Source organism: Mya arenaria, chromosome 7, assembly GCF_026914265.1.
Source record: "Mya arenaria isolate MELC-2E11 chromosome 7, ASM2691426v1".
Classification (NCBI taxonomy): domain Eukaryota; kingdom Metazoa; phylum Mollusca; class Bivalvia; order Myida; family Myidae; genus Mya; species Mya arenaria.
The window spans coordinates 54,453,834-54,472,640 of NC_069128.1; the positions used below are offsets into that span (position 1 = coordinate 54,453,834).

The window sequence follows — 18,807 nt, forward strand, 5'->3', positions numbered from 1 at the left end:
GCCTACAGCCTTTCAGCGCTTTCAGCGCTATTATTTTTATTGTTTGTACTTAAATAAAATAAATGGTTTATTGTGACGCAAATCGGTCAACATAATAGTTTGTAAGCACCCACTTACTCGGTCATTCACCGTTTATAACTTCCACTTCACCGTATGAAATCAATGGCGGCTGAAATAAATGTATAGGAATACTGAAATATTCTGCCTCTTTTCATTCGATACAGTAATTAATTATGTTGTCCGCTTATAATAAAAGATGATCATACCATACGCGATGTTAACAACAACAAGTATACCTTCAAAAAGAATGTTGATATTCGATGACGTACCAATAAACAACTCAGTGAATATTGTATAAAGAAACATAAACAAAATAACCCTTATATCGTTAACAGGAGGGAAGTAAACATTTCATTAAAAAATATCAAATGTATTTCATGTCTATACTTATAGTGTAATAAGGTTGAACTATAGTCAAGTACACTCTTGTCATGATAAACATTACAGCTCTGTTTAATCTCTGCGGTTTGACGTTCTGTTTGTCTTTAAAGTAGACCACCGCTGCGGTTGATTTTCAAATTATACGTACAAAAAAACCCGCACTTAAACTATGTTGATGTGTTGACAAACTTTAACGAGTCTTTCTTTTATCTGTTAAAGGGGCTGTCTCACGTATGATAAAATAGAGAGAGAAAAAGAAAATTGTCGAAAACTGACATAAACTTGGCATCTATGTGTACAATGCACTGAAACTTACTAACTGAAGTACCACACAGTTTATAATTAATTAAAGTTTAGCAGTTATTTCGTTTCGATAAGTTTAGCCAATCACGCATAAGGAATGAATTCTACCAGGTAGACATACCTAGTAATCTTTTTTAATGGAAAAATACGAAATAACTGCGAAAATAAATTATTTGTAAACTATGTGGTACTTCAGTTATTAAGTTTCAATGCATTGTACACATCGATACCAAGTGAATGCCAGTTTTCGACAATTTTCATTTTTTTTCTTCGCTGTTTCATCATACGGAGTACAGTCCCTTTAAAATCAAATGATTCAAACATATTAGTGCATTAAAAAAAGTACGTGACTTTAGTGTATATCTATGTTATGTTCCTTTATTAATAGATCAACAAGATTGTTTTTGATACTTTGGGGCACTATTGTTCAAGCCTGCACGTAGTCTAATAAATTGGACGTTAAAGTCCCAGTACGTCTTAGAGCCAAATAATTTAGAGAAAAAATATAGAAGTGCTGAAATAGCTATGATTTACGTTAGATTATGTCTGATAAAATCCCGAGGATCACAGGATGCTTTATTATATAGAAATTTATGGGAATGTCCAAAGGAAACACTAAATTTACCATTTACTCACTATATGCTAATAAGATAACATGGGTGGAGCATAACTCTTTGTAAAAAGTACATGGCAGTTCATGTTTCGTCCTAAAGCCTCCGTGCTTTTTCACAAAGATCTGGAGACATACAGAACATTTTGAAATGACATTTCACATGACGAAAATTAAGCTCCGGTTTCTAGGATAAATGCCATAATTTTCGAAAGAAATAAATATCAATGTTGTTTAGTGCAAAATAGCCTATCATATATGTCAATGCTAATTGTCTTATTAACTTCTTTTTGTTTGAATTAATTTAATTAAGCTTTTCAATTTTATTCTTTTATGAAAATAACATTGTAAGTATAATTTTTTATCATCATGGGGGTTAAAAAATGTCAAAAAGGTTAACAGAAGGCATTTGGATATTCATTCATTTCGATAAGTTTACATTTCTTAAACATACTGGTACTTTAAGTACTTAACTCTTGGAAGGATTTTGAAATACATTTGTTTTTGTTTATAGCAAAAGACATCTGGTGTGTCAATGGGGACTTGACTTTTACTTAGTGAAAAAACATTCCTTTTCCTGTTAGATAACGTATAAATATGATTGTTTCCCTCTAAGAATTATCATTTGTAATTTAGCAATTAAATTATCAACATTCGATTCTATCATCTCCCTAAGAATAAACTTGGAAAAATGAACATCGCAGTAAGTTGCACATTATGTTATACTGTATAATGTAATTTAACACATATTATATTATTATGTACATACGTAAATGATAATAAATTGGTATGAAACCTGCTCATTTATTGAGTGTAGATCATTTATATTTTTGAACATGTATAGCGTAGCATTTTTTATGTTATTTTGCTAATATAATTGTTATGTAATTTATTATTATTTCACAATATCATTAAGATTCATTTTTAGAACGATTATCTATTCATTTACCTTTTAATTTAAGTTCATATTGTGTTTTTATATTAATGCATTATTGTCCAAATTAAGTTTTTAAAATAATTATACAAAGTTGAGTGTAGCCACGCTTAATTTGTAGTTTAATAGTTTGATTTTTGTGTGTTTGTGTATATGGATTGTAAAGCACGTTTGAACGTATATTGCTTTATGAAAAGAGTACTATATTAATGAGGTATAATAATAATAATACTAATACTAATACTAATAGTAATAATAATTATAATAATAATAATAATAATTTTGGCATGCATGTTTGTTATTGCGATAAATGATTTTTCTTTTATCTTTTCATCTTAATGGAGGATAAATGTCGAAAAGGTTCACATAAGTCATTTTGATATACATACATTTCGATAAGTTTACATTACTTCTACATACTGGGACCTTAAGTTATTAAAACGTTAACGTTGAAAATCACCTTGTTTTGAAATACTTTTGGGATAAATCACCCAACTTAAAAGATCCTTAATAGTGAGGTTTTGATAATCGAGGAAGGATTTTGAAATACAACTGTGTTTGTTTATTGCAAAAGTCATCTGCTGTATAAATGGGGACTTTCCTATTACTAAGAAAAAACATTCCCTATCCTGTAAAATAAAGTATAAATACGATCGCTTTCCCTTAAGAATTACCAGTAGCAATTAAATTGTTAACTTTCGATTCTATCATCTCTATAAGGATAATCTTTTTTTTAAATGAACATCGCAGTAAGTTGCACTTTATGTGTACAATGTAATTTAGCACATACAATTATATTATATGCGCAAGCAATTTGACATGTGAAATATGGTAACTAAAAGCTTTTGATACAGAGTGAAGTTGTAACATTTGTAACATGCGTTCATCTCATTTTCTTCGAGTGTAGTTTTCAGATAAATATGAACATTCTAATTGACAAAAAGAATTTGTACAACAATGTCTTGTTATAATGTTTTGTAGATCTACTGCAGCTTAGTGTGCGTGTTTTACCTCTGGACCAGTGCCGAAGGAGTGCCATGTAAGTCCAAGCTTCTTCGTCTTTATCGAATCGGTAGCGAAACCCAGGAAACCCATGGCTAGAATTTAGCCACAGTTTTAATTTAAAGATATTGAAAGTATCAAATTTTATTCGTTTTTACCAATTTCCTATTGTTAAAAATGATAGGATTAAATAACTGATGATAGCAATATTTCCTCAAAATTTTCAACTGAAACTGCATATCAAATTCCACCATTCTTTCGTACACGAATTGTACTGTTATGACTGTAAACAAATCAAGGAGCAGATATGTTCTAAATTCAATTACATAACTGCGAAATAAACGAGTCATTTAACTGAAAGGGGACTTTCAAAACTTCATTTTCACTTCTACCAGAAAAAAAGTAAAATTCATAATATATTTTATAAATAATACGGATATAAATATTCTGCAATGTCTCTTCAACTATCAACACAATTTTAAAAATGAATCATATGTGAACTATTAATTCCAGCCAACTGCAGAGCGGGAAGCGCCTGTAACGCTTGTCCCGAAGGTCAATACTGGACCGTGAATGTCAATGACGCGCTTGGTCAGCAACGTGACCTGAAGGTGTGTTCACCTACATGTAGCAAGTACTGCCGAGCCGGGAACCGGGCTAGCGACGGGAGGCCTTGGTGTCAATGTTACGATCCTGCTGGTAAAAACAAAGATATTTTATCTGTCTTATGTCCATTTCTATGGCAATCATTGTTGGTCCCTTGTTTGCAAATATTTCATGTGTATTGTGTATGTATTATGACAACATTTATCTTCGTTTATAGTCAATGAAATAGTGAAAGGGGTAAAGGTACCTGATCCTACGTAGCGCCGCTGACACGTACTTTGATACCTTCCTTCTCGTTTATTGCTCAGCATTTATAGCTCACACAATCACTTCCGCATGATTAAAGATGCACTCCTACTCTCAAAAACAATGAACCACAATGCATGTAATTAATGTTGTTTGAATATACCAAAAACGATTATTAAATGTCGAAAACAATGGTTCATATGAAGGATACCGAGTTTATTTGAAAGAACAGTGACGAACACACAGTCTTTCTAAGAAGACGGTAGTAGATAACAGTAAAACTTTTAGCAATTACCAATCATTAAATATCATTTAATAGTTTTGAGTTTTAAGCTATTAAATACACGGTTACAATCTTGTTATCAGTAATTTATAATAATATTTTCCATAAATGCATTATTAAGTAAGTAGTTTATCACTCAAAAGGTATGTTTGTTATCCATGCAGATGTATTGATTTTGAATAAAAGTGTCACTTTAAGTGGTAGGAAGGCGGGAAAAATATGAATGAATATTAACAATGCTCGTTAGCTTCTTTTGCAAAGTTGGTAACACATAAACAAACATGATTCTCCCTTTAATAACAATACGTATGTGAATATCTACAGAAACAATCACAGTAGTCAAAAGTTTAAACATAAACCCCGTTTAATGGCACAGGGTAAACGCCAAAGGTATAGAACATAAAGACAAAGACAAAAACACAAACAAGAAACATGGAACAACAGCAAAACACTCTACCAACAACATAGTGCATTTATACTATATAAACAACTAGGAATGTGTATTCAGGATCGGTCAGTAAAATGTAAATTTACCAACCTGACTTCCCCTTTTTCAGACATCAGGGGTGACTGCTGGAAGGGGGCTCAATGTGACACATGCCTGGCCGGGGCCAACGCTGCCTATGGCGGAAACATCAACAGTATACCCGTGTGCTGTGCCAATTGTGAGGCTTCAGGACTCATGCTAGGAAGCAATCTGTGTAACTGCCTTCACAACGGGCCTTAGAGATCAGGAAATCCATCAAACTTTGAGAATTAACTGGGAAGCCACCTTTTAGATGAGTCCATGAACGTTTTATGTATTTAGCTCTGTAATTCAACAAAATAATACTAATTATATAAAAATGTGGTCATTCAATACGAAATTTATTCATTTTCAAAGTATTTTGTTTAAAAATCGTGTAATAAAATCAGGATTGAATGAGCGCTCATGTAATAGTTAAATGTTTTTATGAAGCACACATACAGCACCTTCGCGTTGCTTTTTAGAGAGTTACCATCTTGTAAACATCTGAAATCCAGCATCCTTATTATTCAGAACCATCCACACTTTGACTTTAACAAACATGAAACTTGTTTGCAATATAATACACAAGTATTGTAAGAATACCGTTGGTTTTGGGTGACCCTTTATTGATACAATTACCCATTATATAGGTATTTAGTGATAAAAATTGTATATGCAATAACATGTTGTTAAATGTTCTATTACTCGATGTTCAAGCATTGCTGTTTTGTTACCTTTGTAACATTTTGTAGCAATTCCGTGATTAAACGATTTGATGCAAAAACTGTGTATTTATTCTTTTTTTCACCTCTATCGCTAACATGATATGATCTGAATATTTAGCATTTGCATTAAAAGATATTTGAAACAGGCTTTGTCGAAAAACGCTAAACCCCAAAACTCCCAAACTTATATAGAAAATGAATGCCAGTTGGGCTGAAGTTTAAGATCTTGCAAAAAAATATAACGTTGCGTTTAAGATGATTCATAAGATTAATGTACAGGCTGATGAAGGCTATATACATTTGTTTTCAATTCAAACGTGGTAAATTCTGATGTATCTTTACAAACATTTATTTGCTTAGTGCTCAAAAGTTTTGTTTTTTCTACAGGAAAAGCCTCTTTTTAATCTACCGATTCACCTGATTATAGTTATCAACACCTGACTTCTGATCTACCAATATTAGAATACGGCAGAATAATAATACTCCCATCCAATATGAAAAACAAACATAATACTGAAGCCTAAATCAGTTTCGACTCCGACTCTGTATTAATTAGATAAAATAGTTAATCATACGGTGTGCAATGTTTATCATGACTTTAAACGCAAAACCAATCAATGATAAATGTGTCATACTTCTTGATATTGTGTACCATGTGCATCTGCATGTTATTAATCATCGGTAGTTCGTGTTAGAAATTGTTTAAGTATTCTTACATTTTTTGCACTTTGTTTCAGTTTCTTGAAACTACTTTTCACATGACATCAACCATGTTTAGAAGTTGTTGTATTGACAAACAAGTATATTCTACTAACTCTTACGGAAACTTTATAGTTTGTTCTGAATATCAATGTAGGAGAAATGGCTCTCCAATGCATTACTGAGGTTATTCAGATCTCTAATTAAAACAGAGAAATAAGAATCGATTTTCCATGGTATTTGCCACCAAAGTGTATAAATTACTGGGGCATCACGTGTCCGCCATTTGCCACGACTGATACGCCATATGTTTCTTATTAAACTTGTGTGAAGGTGTGACACAGGTGTTGTTGACATTTTGATAATGTACATATATTGAGGCATCAGTGGCGTAGTTACATATAGGCCTTGTAGGCCTGGGCCTACAACGTTTTTGAAAAATGACAAAATTTAAAAAAACAAAAGATCAATAAAAACTTACTTCTCAAACACTTTGAACAACACAAAAGTTTGTTTTATCTAAACAAAGTAAATTTGGTGTTGTCGATTTAAACTTGCTTAATTTTATTGTACATGCAATTATTGCAAATATACTTGAATGTGTTTTATGTCCACATAAAAGTCCCCTAACTCACATGGAATCATCGGGCTTACAAGTTTTAGGCCCTAGCTACGCTTCTGGGCATTAAGTAAATTTCAGATAACGAAATTCATGCGGTTAAATGGTATATCTGGTTGGTGCACATACACTTACGTACCGATCCTTCTGATTCGCTTTACCATACATTCCATGAAAGCTAATGCAAAATACCCTCTGGCTCTAAAATGAGGCCATCAATATAGAGAAGGGAACATTATGGTGACATCTTGTCCCCTTGGCAGGTGCCTGGTAAAACCAGAAATTTCGTTGACCAAATAATTTTAAAGCGCATATAACTTTTGGCGTCAATATACATATTCATCACGGCTAGTGTATTGTTATCTACCTCGACATCTGTAAGTGTATAAAATATGCCATCGTGGCATACACGGTCAAAAACTTGTCAAGAAAACAATAAATTTAAACTATTAACAATAACCGCTTGGCTGGCGGGGCGCTAAGTAATGAAATTGGCGCTAAAAACAGCGCCACCTATCACCTGAGATTTCTGGGAAAAGCGTGACGTCAGAGAGCGCTTAATAATTATCGTATTTATGTCTAAATACTTTAATGTACAGGTGAAGAGTACTCTCGCACGAAATCACTCTTGGAGATAGAATAACGTAGATTAACGTAGATTCAATATATTGTTGGTGCACATGAACCGACTCACCCATTCCTATAGATTTACTTTACCAACATTCAACAAGTTTCTTTATTTAAATGAAATATTAGTTAACATAAAGCTTTCATTTCTAAAACTATCATCAACATCACTAATATAAGAAAATAATATAAGATAAAACAATTAATTGTTTAGGATTTTATTCAAGATAAGATAATCTTTATTTAGAGTCGGTTATGATAAATATAAATAACACTAGCTGATAGCTATTTTCCGACATAATAGATTATCCAATATCAGACAAACAAACACCTTTTCACAGAGATAATGCTAAATGTTTGAAAGATATTTATCTTGTATTGTTTATCTAAATAAATATTGTTTAAATCAAACGTCACTGTCGATGATTACATTATCGGCTTAGAATACATTGCTGACGATTTTGGCGGAAAACTTATTATTCTTCCACAAATAATTGCATCCACTAACCTGATAAAGTATATATGCCCACGCTTCAAGGTTTCCTTAATAATCAGCTATCACCAGGCGAAACGACGAGATATGTTTACGTCACCATGTTATAGTTTGGTCCATTGTGTAACACAAAGTAACAAAAACCGAATTTAGTTTTAAAGTTTTATAAAAAATAATAATGATATATACAAAGGTAGACAAATGTTCTGACGATTAAGAATGACTTATCAATTTACTTCCCTTTTTAATGTTTAAAATAAAATAATTGAGAACATTTGTGATGAAAAACTGTGGGCATTTTTCAAATTGTTGTACACAAATTTACAGCATGTTCGTACATTATGATGATTAAGAATTACTTGCCCTTTTTTAACCAATTTACCAAAGTTATCGCCCGGTTAGCGCAGTAGTAAGTGCACTCGCTTCTCACCTAGGCGACCTGGGTTTGATTCCCAGCCTGGGCGCATGTGTGTTTTGGTTTGTGGTCACTAAGTCGGACAAGTGGGTTTCCTCCAGGTACTCCGGTTTTCCCCACATCACAAGACCACACTCTCGCGCAAAATCGTGCCAACGAGAGTGATTAATATAAGTTGCAAAAGCATGATTCACAACCGTTGTAAAATAAATAAGCTTAAACTAAAGTTATCTTCAAAATTTACGAGGAGATATAGCGTTACAATTGACTCATTGGTCCCATTAAAAGAATATACACTTTGCCTATTTGAGTAACTTGCACTCAGTTACCATAGACCGTAACTGAATGTAATATAGTTTTTACCTCCATGTTTTGAAACTAGCTAATTGTATCACAATTCATCAATGTACATTATCTGTCTTAGGTTATGACAGGCACTTATCGTTTACAGTAATGGGCCTCTGAAAGATTTATGGATTCCATTGTTATTGCCTATGAACAGAATTGTAAAAAAAGTAAAACCATGCTTGTCGCGCCTACACCCGTTCACTGCTTTCAGTGCTTTTATTTTTATTGTTTGTAGATTAATGGTCATTTGCGACGCAAAAGTGGTTTACATGATAGTGTGTAAACTACCCTCTAACTGGGTCATTCACTGTTAATATATATCACTTCACCGTATTTAATCAACGGCGACTGGCTGCTTATTAACTGAAATAAATGTTTTCGAATATTGAAACATTCTGCCTCTTCTAATTCGAAACAGAAATTATATTGACCGTTCATTATAAAAGGTCATACCATAAGCGAGGTGAACGACTACAAGTATACCTTCAAAAAGTATGCTGATATTCGATGACATATCAATAAATAACTCAGTGAATACTGTAAAAAAATAACATAAACAAAATAACCTTTATATCGTTAATGTAAGGGAAGTAAACATTTCAAAGAATTTATTTCATGTCTATACTTAATGCACTATTGTTTCCCATGATAAACATTACTCGTGTGTTTTAATCTCTGCGGTTTGACGTACTGTTTGTCTAAAAAGCAAACACCGCTGCGGCTGATTTTGAAATTAGACGCAGACAAAATAATCCCCGCACTTTTTGGTCATGCATTAATTTCATAGCTGATAAATTGTGTTGATGTATTGACAAACTTTGATGAGTCTTGTTTATATATGTAAAAGGTTCAAAATATAGTTATAAGTACAAAAGAAACGTTATAACTTAATACATAATCATATTTAGCTATTTGACTTCAATGATAAAAAAACAACGTATAATTTGTATACAGATAAGAAATATTAGCTTTTATAATTTTCAATTAAAATGTAAGTGGTCTCAAATTCTCCAGTTAAAAAACACCAAAATATCATTCAACATACACAAACATGTTACTAAACGGTTTTAAATGTTTTGATCATTGAAATCAAATGAGTCAAAGATAATAATGCATAAAAAAGAAACTTACCTTCGTGCATCTTTCTATGTTTTGTTCTTTTAAGTATTAGCAACTACATGTCGCTTTTATTTTTAATAATGTTTTCTTTATTTGTTCCCAGTTTTAGTACAATGATGTGTGTGGTGTCCAAAGTTTCAAACAATGGCTGCATCGTATCTTAGAAAAGTTTTTGCATTAGGTGCTCTGATTTGTATTCCTCCGTCTGCAGATAGAGTTTGGATCTTTAATCATAGAAGTATTTGGGGTTTACCTATAAGTTTATTATTATTTGTTTTATTTTTAAGTTTCCTCAAGTTAATGCATATTTTGATAAGATTTACCTTTTGCATTTTATCTTTATTTAGGATTGTTGTGATAGGAGTGAGGTTTGAGCACTTAAAAAGGTTTAAACCCCCAGTAAATTCACATTTTACGGACCGTTCCAATGGGGTACCTAACAATCCTTGAAATTCCTAGTTTTTTTATATATAGTATGTATGAACTGTGCTGCTTGTGGAGGTTTGTGCTGTTCTTCCATGTTTCTTGTTTGTGATTTTATGTTTTATGTCTTTGGCGTTTACCCAGTGCCATTAAACCGGGTGTATGTTTAAACCTTTTGCTACTGGGCTTGTTACTGTGGCTTTTCGCATAAATATTGGTCAACAAGATTGTTGTTTAAAAGGTACTTTGAAGCAGTACACACAATCTAACATAAATGTATTGTTTTGTTCAACGCATGCTCGTAATCTAATAAATTGAACGTTAAAATCCCAGGACGTCTTAGAATCAGATTATTCAGAGAACGAAAGTAAAAGTGCTTAAATAGCTATGATATCTTGTAGCTACGATAATTTCTGATAAAATCCCGAGGTTCACGGTATGCTTCATTATAATGAAATGCATAGGAATGTCTAACGGTAACACTAACTTGACCACTGACTCACTATATGCTAATAACTTAAGGTAGAAACGGGGGTGGAGCTTATCTCTTTGTAAAAGTACAAGGCAGTTGCCTGTTTCATCCTAAAAAGAAGCCTACGTGCTTTTTCACAAAGAACTGGATAAATACTGAACATTTTCAAATAAAACTTCACATGAAAAAATTGGGCTCATGTTTCTGAAATAAATATTATGCAATCATTTTAGACTGAAAAATTATCTATATTGTTTAGTACGAAATCGCCTATTAATAATGTTACTACTTATTGTCTTATTACCTTACTTTTCTTCAAATTAATAAAGTTTAGCTTCAAATTAAAATAATTTATAAAAATAACATTGTAAGTATGATATTTTGGTTTAAATATTTATTTAAACCAATCACTTTCTTAGAAATATGAAAAGTAGCATTAAAAAGCAAATATACTATTTTGGCATTAAGAAAGTCACGTGATATGCTTAATTCGAAGTGATGTTGTTTGAGCTAAATTTAGAATGTACTTTCGGTCATGTGCATGTTTGTTTTGGCGATAAAAAAATAAATTTTCATCGTAATGGGGGTTAAAAATGTCGAGAAGGTTCACATAAGTCATTTGGGTATACATGCATTTGGATAAGTTTACATTACTAATGCATACTGGGAGTTTAAGTTATTAAAACGTTAAAGTTTAAAATCACCTTGTTATGAAACACTTTTGGGATGAATCACCTAACTTGAAAAATCATACGAGTGAGGTTTTGATAATCTAGGAAAGGATTTTGAAATACAACTGTGTTTGTTTATCGCCAAAGTCATCTGCTGTATAATTGGGGACTTTCCTATTACTAAGAAAAAACATTCCCTATCCTGTAAAATAAAGTATAAATACGTTCGTTTTCACTTAAGAATTATCAGTAGCAATTAAATTGTTAACACTCGATTATATCATCTCCTTAAGGATATACTTTAAACAAAATGAACATCGCAGTGAGTTGAACTTAATGTGTAAAATGTAATTTATGTAATTTAGCACATAATATTACATTAGTTGTGCATGCACTTTGACATGTCAATTAAAGTAACCAAACGCTTTTGATACAGAATTAAGTAACATTTGTAACATGCGTTCATCTTATTTCTTCGAGTGCAGTTTTCAGATAGATATGAACATTCTAATTGATAATAGTATTTGTACAAAAATGTTTTGTTATAATGTTTTGTAGATCTACTGCAGCTTAGTGTGCGTGTTTTACCTCTGGGCCAGTGCCGAAGGAGCGCCATGTAAGTCCAAGCTTCTTCTTCTTTAACAAATCCAGGAAACCTATGGCTAGAATTTAGCCACAGTTTTAATTTAAAGATATTGAAAGTATCAAATTTTCACACTTTTATTCGTTTTTACTAATTTCCTATTGTTAAAATGATAAGATTAAATAACTGATGATAGCAATATTTCCTCAAATATTTCAACTGTTGAAACAACATATCAAATTCCACCATTTTTTTCGTGCACGAATTGTACTGTTATGACTGTAAAAATGCAAGGAGCAGATATGTTCTAAAATCAATTACATAACTGTGAAATAACCGAATCATTTTACTGACAGGGGACTTTTTTCAAAATTTCATTTTCACTTCTACCAGAAAAAAAGGAAAATTCATAATATATTTTATAATTAATACGGATATAAACATTCTGCAATGTCTCTTCAACTATCAACACAATTTTAAAAAATTAATCATATGTGGAATATTAATTCCAGCCAACTGCAGAGCGGGAAGCGCCTGTAACGCTTGTCCCGAAGGTCAATACTGGACCGTGAAGGTCAATGACGCACTTGGTCGGCCACGTGACCTGAAGGTGTGTTCACCTACATGTAGCAAGTACTGCCGAGCCGGGAACCGGGCTAGCGACGGGAGGCCTTGGTGTCAATGTTACGATCCTGCCGGTGAGAACAAAGATATTTTATCTATCTAATGTCCATTTCTATGGCAATCATTGTTGGTCTCTTGTTTGCAAATACTTCATGTATATTGTGTATGTATTATGACAACATTTATCTTCGTTTATAGTCAATGAAATAGTGAAGGGGTCAAGATTCCTGATCCTACGTAGCGCCGCTAGCACGTACTTTGATACCTTTCTTCTCGCTTATTGCTCAGCATTTATAGCTCACACAATCACTTCCGCATGATTAAAGATGCACTAATACTCTTAAAAACAATCAACCACAATGCATGTAATTAATGTTGTTTGAATATACCAAAAACAATTGTTAAATGTCGAAAACAATGGTTCATATGGAGGATACCGAGTTTATTTTGAAAGAACGGTGACGAACACACAGTCTTTCTAATAAGAGGGTATTAGATAACAGTAAGACTTTTAGCAATTAACAATCATTAAATATCATTTAATGGTTTTGAGTTTTAAGCTATTAAATACACGGTTACAATCTTGTTATCAGTAATTTATAATAATATTTTCCATAAATGCATTATTAAGTAAGTAGTTTATCACTCAAAAGGTATGTTTGTTATACATGCAGATGTATTGATTTTGAATAAAAGTGTCACTTTAAGTGGTAGGAAGGCAGGAAAAATATGAATGAATATTAGCAACACTCGTTAGCTTCTCTTTGCAAAGTTGTTAACATCTAGACAAACATGATTCTCCCTTTAATAACAATACTTATGTGAATATCTACAGAAACAATCACAGTAGTCAAAAGTTTAAACATAAACCCCGTTTAATGGCACAGGGTAAACGCCAAAGGTATAGAAGATAAAGACAAAGACAAAAACACAAACAAGAAACATGAAACAACAGCAAAAAACTCTAACAACAACATAGTGCATTTATACTATATAAAAAACTAGGTATGTGTATTGAGGATTGTTAGGAACCGCCTTGGAACAGTCAGTAAAATGTAAATTTACCAGCCTGACTTCCCCTTTTTCAGACATCAGGGGTGACTGCTGGAAGGGGGCTCAATGTGACACATGCCTGGCCGGGGCCAACGCTGCCTATGGCGGAAACATCAACAGTATTCCCGTGTGTTGTGCCAATTGTGAGGCTTCAGGACTCATGCTAGGAAGCAATCTGTGTAACTGCCTTCACAACGGGCCTTAGAGATCAGGAAATCCATCAAACTTTGCGAATTAACTGGGAAGCCACCTTTTAGATGAGTCCATGAACTTTTTATGTATTTAGCTCTGTAATTCAACAAAATAATAATAATTATATAAAAAATGTGGTCATTCATTACGAAAATTATTAATTTTCAAAGTATTTTTTTTAAAAATCGTGTAATAAATTCAGGATAGAATGAGCGCTCATGTAATAGTTGAATGTTTTTATGAAGCACACATACAGCACCTTCGCGTTGCTTTTTAGAGAGTTACCATCTTGTAAACATCTGAAATCCAACATCCTTATTATTCAGAACCATCCACACTTTGACTTTAACAAACATGAAACTTGTTTGCAATATAATACACAAGTATTGTAAGAATACCGTTGGTTTTGGGTGACCCTTTATTGATACAATTACCCATTATATAGGTATTTATTGATAAAAATTGTATATGCAAAAACATGTTGTTAAAATGTTCTATTACTCGATGTTCAAGCATTGCTGTTTTGTTATCTTTGTAACATTTTGTAGCAATTCCGTGATTAAACGATTTGATGCAAAAACTGTGTATTTATTCTTTTTTTCACCACTATCGCTAACATGATATGATCTGAATATTTAGCATTTGCATTAAAAGATATTTGAAACAGGCTTTGTCGTAAAACGTTAAACCCCAAAACTCCCAAACCTATATAGACAATGAAAGCCAGTTGGACTAAAGTTTATGATCTTGCAAACATATAACGTTGCGTTAACGATGATTCATAAGATTAATGTACAGGTTGATGAAGGCTGTATACATTTGTTTCAATTCAAACGTGGTAAATTCTGATGTATCTTTACAAACATTTATTTGCTTAGTGCTCAAAAGTTTTATTTTATCTACAGGCAAAGCCTCTTTTTAATCTACCGATTCACCTGATTATAGTTATCAACACCTGACTGCTGATCTACCAATATAAGAATATGACAGAATAATAATAATACTCCCATCCAATATGAAATACAACTATAATACTGAAGCCTAAATCAGTTTCGAGTCCGACTCTGTATTAATTAGATGAAATATTTCATCACACGATGTGCAATGTCCATCATGACTGTAAACGCAAAAACAATCAATGATAAACGTGTCATGCTTCTTGATATTGTGTACCATGTGCATTTGCATGCTATAAATCATTGGTAGTTCGTGTTAGAAATTGTTTAAGTATTCCTACATTTTTGCACTTTGTTTAAGTTTCTTGAAGTTACATTTTACATGACATCAACCATGTTTTGAAGTTGTTGTATTGACCAACAAGTATATTCTACTACCTCTTACGGAAACATTATAGTTTGTTCTGAATTTCAATGTAGGAGAAATGGTTCTCCAATGCATTACTGAGGTTATTCAGATCTCTAATTAATACAGAGAAATATGAAAAAGACATAATAATCGATTTGCCATGGTATTTGCCACCAAAGTGTTTAAGTTACTGGTGCATCACGTGTCCGCCATTAGCCATGACCGATACGCCATATGTTTCTTACTAAACTTGGGTGAAGTTGGACACAGGTGTTGCTGATATTTTGATAAAGTACATGTATTGAGGCATCAGTGGCGTAATTACATATACGCCTTGTAGGCATGGGCTTACAACTTTTCTGAAAAATGGCAAAATTTAAATAACCGAAAGATCAATAAAAACTAACTTGAACAAACACTTTGAACAACACAAAAGTTTGTTTTATCTAAACAAAGTAAGTTTAGTGTTGTCGATTTAAACTTGCTTGATTTTATTGTACATGAAATCATTGCAAATATACTTGAATGTGTTATGTCCACATAAAAGTCCCCAAACTCACATGGAATCATCGGGCCTACATACCATGTAAGCAAATGCAAAATACCCTCTGGCTCTAAAATCAGGCAATCAATATAGAGAAGGGAACCTTATTGTGACATCTTGTCCCCTTGTCTCGGCATACACGGTCAAAAACTAGTCAAGAAAACATTAAATTTAAACTATAAACAATAACCGCTCGGCTGGCGGCCCGCTAAATTATGAAATTGGCGCTAAAAACAGCGCCACCTATCACATGAGATTTCTGGGAAAAGCGTGACGTCAGAGAGCGCTTAATAATTATCGTATTTATGTCTAAATACTTAAATGTACAGGTGAAGAGTACTCTCACACGAAATGCACTCTCGGAGATAGAATAACGTAGATTAACGTAGATTCAATATCTTGTTGTTGCACATGAACCGACTCATCCACTCCTATAGATTTACTTTACCATTCAATAAGTTTCTTTATTTAAATGAAATATTAGTTAAAATAAAGCTTTCATTTCTAAAACTACCATCAATATCATTGATATCAGAAAAAAGTAAAAGATAAAACAATTAATTGTTTAGGACTTCATTCAAGATAAGATAATCTTTATTTAGAGTCGGTTATGATAAATATAAATAACACTAGCTGATAGATATTTTCCGACATAATAGATTATCAATTATCAGACAAAAAACACCTTTTCGCAGAGATAATGCTAAATGTTTGCAAGCAATTTATCTTGTATTGTTTATCTAAAAGTATTGTTTAAATCAAACGTCACTGTCGATGATAACATTATCGGCTTAGAACACATTGCTGACGATTTTGGCGGAAAACACGATTATTATTCTCCCACAAATAATTGCATCCACTAACCTGATAAAGTATATACGCCCACGCTTCAAGGTTTTCCTAAATAATCAGCTATCACCAGGCGTAACGACGAGATATGTTTACGTCACCATGTTATAGTTTGGTCCATTGTGTAACACAAAGTAACAAACACCGAATTTAGTTTTAAAGTTTTATAAAAAATAATAATGATATATACAAAAGTAGACAAATGTTATGACGATAAAGAATGACTTATCAATTTACTTCCCTTTCTAATGTTTAAAATAAAATAATTGAGAACATTTGTGATGAAAAACTGTGTGCATTTTTCAAATTGTTGTACACAAATTTACAGCATTTTCGTACATTATGATGATTAAGAATGACTTGCCCTTTTTCTAACCAATTTACCAAAGTTATCGCCCGGTTAGCGCAGTAGTTAGTGTACTCGCTTCTCACCTAGGCGACCCGGGTTTGAATCCCAGACTGGGCGCATGTGTGTTTGGGTTTGTGGTCACCAAGTCGGACAAGTGGGTTTCCTCCGGGTACTCCGGTTTCCCCCACATCACAAGACCACACTCTCGCGCAAAATCGTGCCAACGAGAGTGATTAATATAAGTTGCAAAAGCATGTTTCACGACCGTTGTAAAATGAATAAGTTTAAACTAAAGTCAAAATTTACGAGGAGATATAGTGTTACAGTTGACTCATTGGTCCCATTAAAAGAATATACACTTTGCCTATTTGAGTAACTTGCACTCAGTTACCTTAGACCGTAACTGAATGTAATATAGTTTTTACTTCCATGTTTTGAAACTAGCTAATTGTATCACAATTCATCAATTCACATTATCTATCTTAGGTTATGACAGGCACTTATCGTTTACAGTAATTGGCCTCTCAAAGATTTATGGATTCCATTGTAATTGCCTATGAACAGAATTGTAAAAGAAGTAAAACTATGCTTGTCGCGTCTACACCCGTTCAACGCTTTCAGCGCTTTTATTTTTATTGTTTGTAGATTAATGGTCATTTGCGACGCATAAGTGGTCTACATGATAGTGTGTAAACTACCCTCTAACTGGGTCATTCACTGTTAATATATACCACTTCACCGTATTTAATCAACGGCGACTGGCTGCTTATTAACTGAAATAAATGTTTTCGAATATTGAAACATTCTGCCTCTTCTCATTCGATACAGAAATTATATTGACCGTTCATTATAAAAGAAGGTCATACCATAAGCGATGGGAACGACTACAAGTATACATTCAAAAAGTATGCTGATATTCGATGACATATCAATAAATAACTCAGTGAATACTGTAAAAAAAAATAATAACCTTTATATCGTTAACGTAAGGGAAGTAAACATTTCAAAGAATTTATTTCATGTCTATACTTAATGTAATAAGGTTGAAGTATGTTATTATCAAATGCACTATTGTTTCCCATGATAAACATTACTCGTGTGTTTTAATCGCTGCGGTTTGACGTACTGTTTGTCTAAAAAGCAACCACCGCTGCGGTTGATTTTGAAATTAGACGCAGACAAAATAATCCCCGCACTTTTTGGTCATGCACTAATTTCATAGCTGATAAATTATGTTGATGTATTAACAAACTTTGATGAGTCTTTCTAATATATGTAAAAGTTTCAAAATATAGTTATAAGTACAAAAGAAACGTTATAACTTAATACATAATCATGTTTAGCTTATTTGACTTCAATGATAAAAAACAACGTATAATTTGTACACAGATAAGAAATATTAGCTTTTATAATTTTCAATTAAAATGTAAGTGGTCTCAAATTCTACAGTTAAAAAACACCAAAATATCATTCAACATACACAAACATGTTACTAAACGGTTTTAAATGTTTTGATCATTGAAATCAAATGAGTCAAACATAATAATGCATAAAAAAGAAACTTACCTTTGTGCATCTGTCTATGTTTTGTACTTTTAAGTATTAGCAACTACATGTCGCTTTTATTTTTAATAATGTTTTCTTCAATTGTTCCCAGTTTTAGTACAATGATGTGTGTGGTGTTCAAAGTTTCAAACAATGGCTGCATCGTATCTTAGAAAAGTTTTTGCATTAGGTGCTCTGATTTGTATTCCTCCGTCTGCA

At 32.6% G+C, this 18,807-nt stretch overlaps 2 protein-coding genes across 3 annotated transcripts; both read left to right on the top strand.

Moving 5' to 3' along the window:
• The first annotated feature begins 1,903 nt into the window (after nt 1-1,903).
• Nucleotides 1,904-5,804, top strand: LOC128240349 (uncharacterized). 2 transcript variants are annotated; one of them, XM_052956963.1, is made up of 4 exons: nt 1,904-2,057; nt 3,270-3,327; nt 3,804-3,989; nt 4,983-5,804. In XM_052956963.1, the coding sequence occupies exons 1-4, from the start codon at nt 2,046-2,048 to the stop codon at nt 5,150-5,152; spliced, it is 426 nt and encodes a 141-aa protein (XP_052812923.1). In that variant the 5' UTR covers nt 1,904-2,045; the 3' UTR covers nt 5,153-5,804. The 2 variants fall into 2 exon arrangements, with proteins under 2 accessions (XP_052812923.1, XP_052812924.1); XM_052956964.1 differs by lacking the exon at nt 1,904-2,057 and adding an exon at nt 2,962-3,037.
• Nucleotides 5,805-11,772: 5,968 nt separating this feature from the next.
• Nucleotides 11,773-14,209, top strand: LOC128240352 (uncharacterized). Its single transcript, XM_052956967.1, has 4 exons — nt 11,773-11,866; nt 12,103-12,160; nt 12,640-12,825; nt 13,840-14,209. The coding sequence occupies exons 1-4, from the start codon at nt 11,855-11,857 to the stop codon at nt 14,007-14,009; spliced, it is 426 nt and encodes a 141-aa protein (XP_052812927.1). The 5' UTR covers nt 11,773-11,854; the 3' UTR covers nt 14,010-14,209.
• The last annotated feature ends 4,598 nt before the right edge of the window (nt 14,210-18,807 follow it).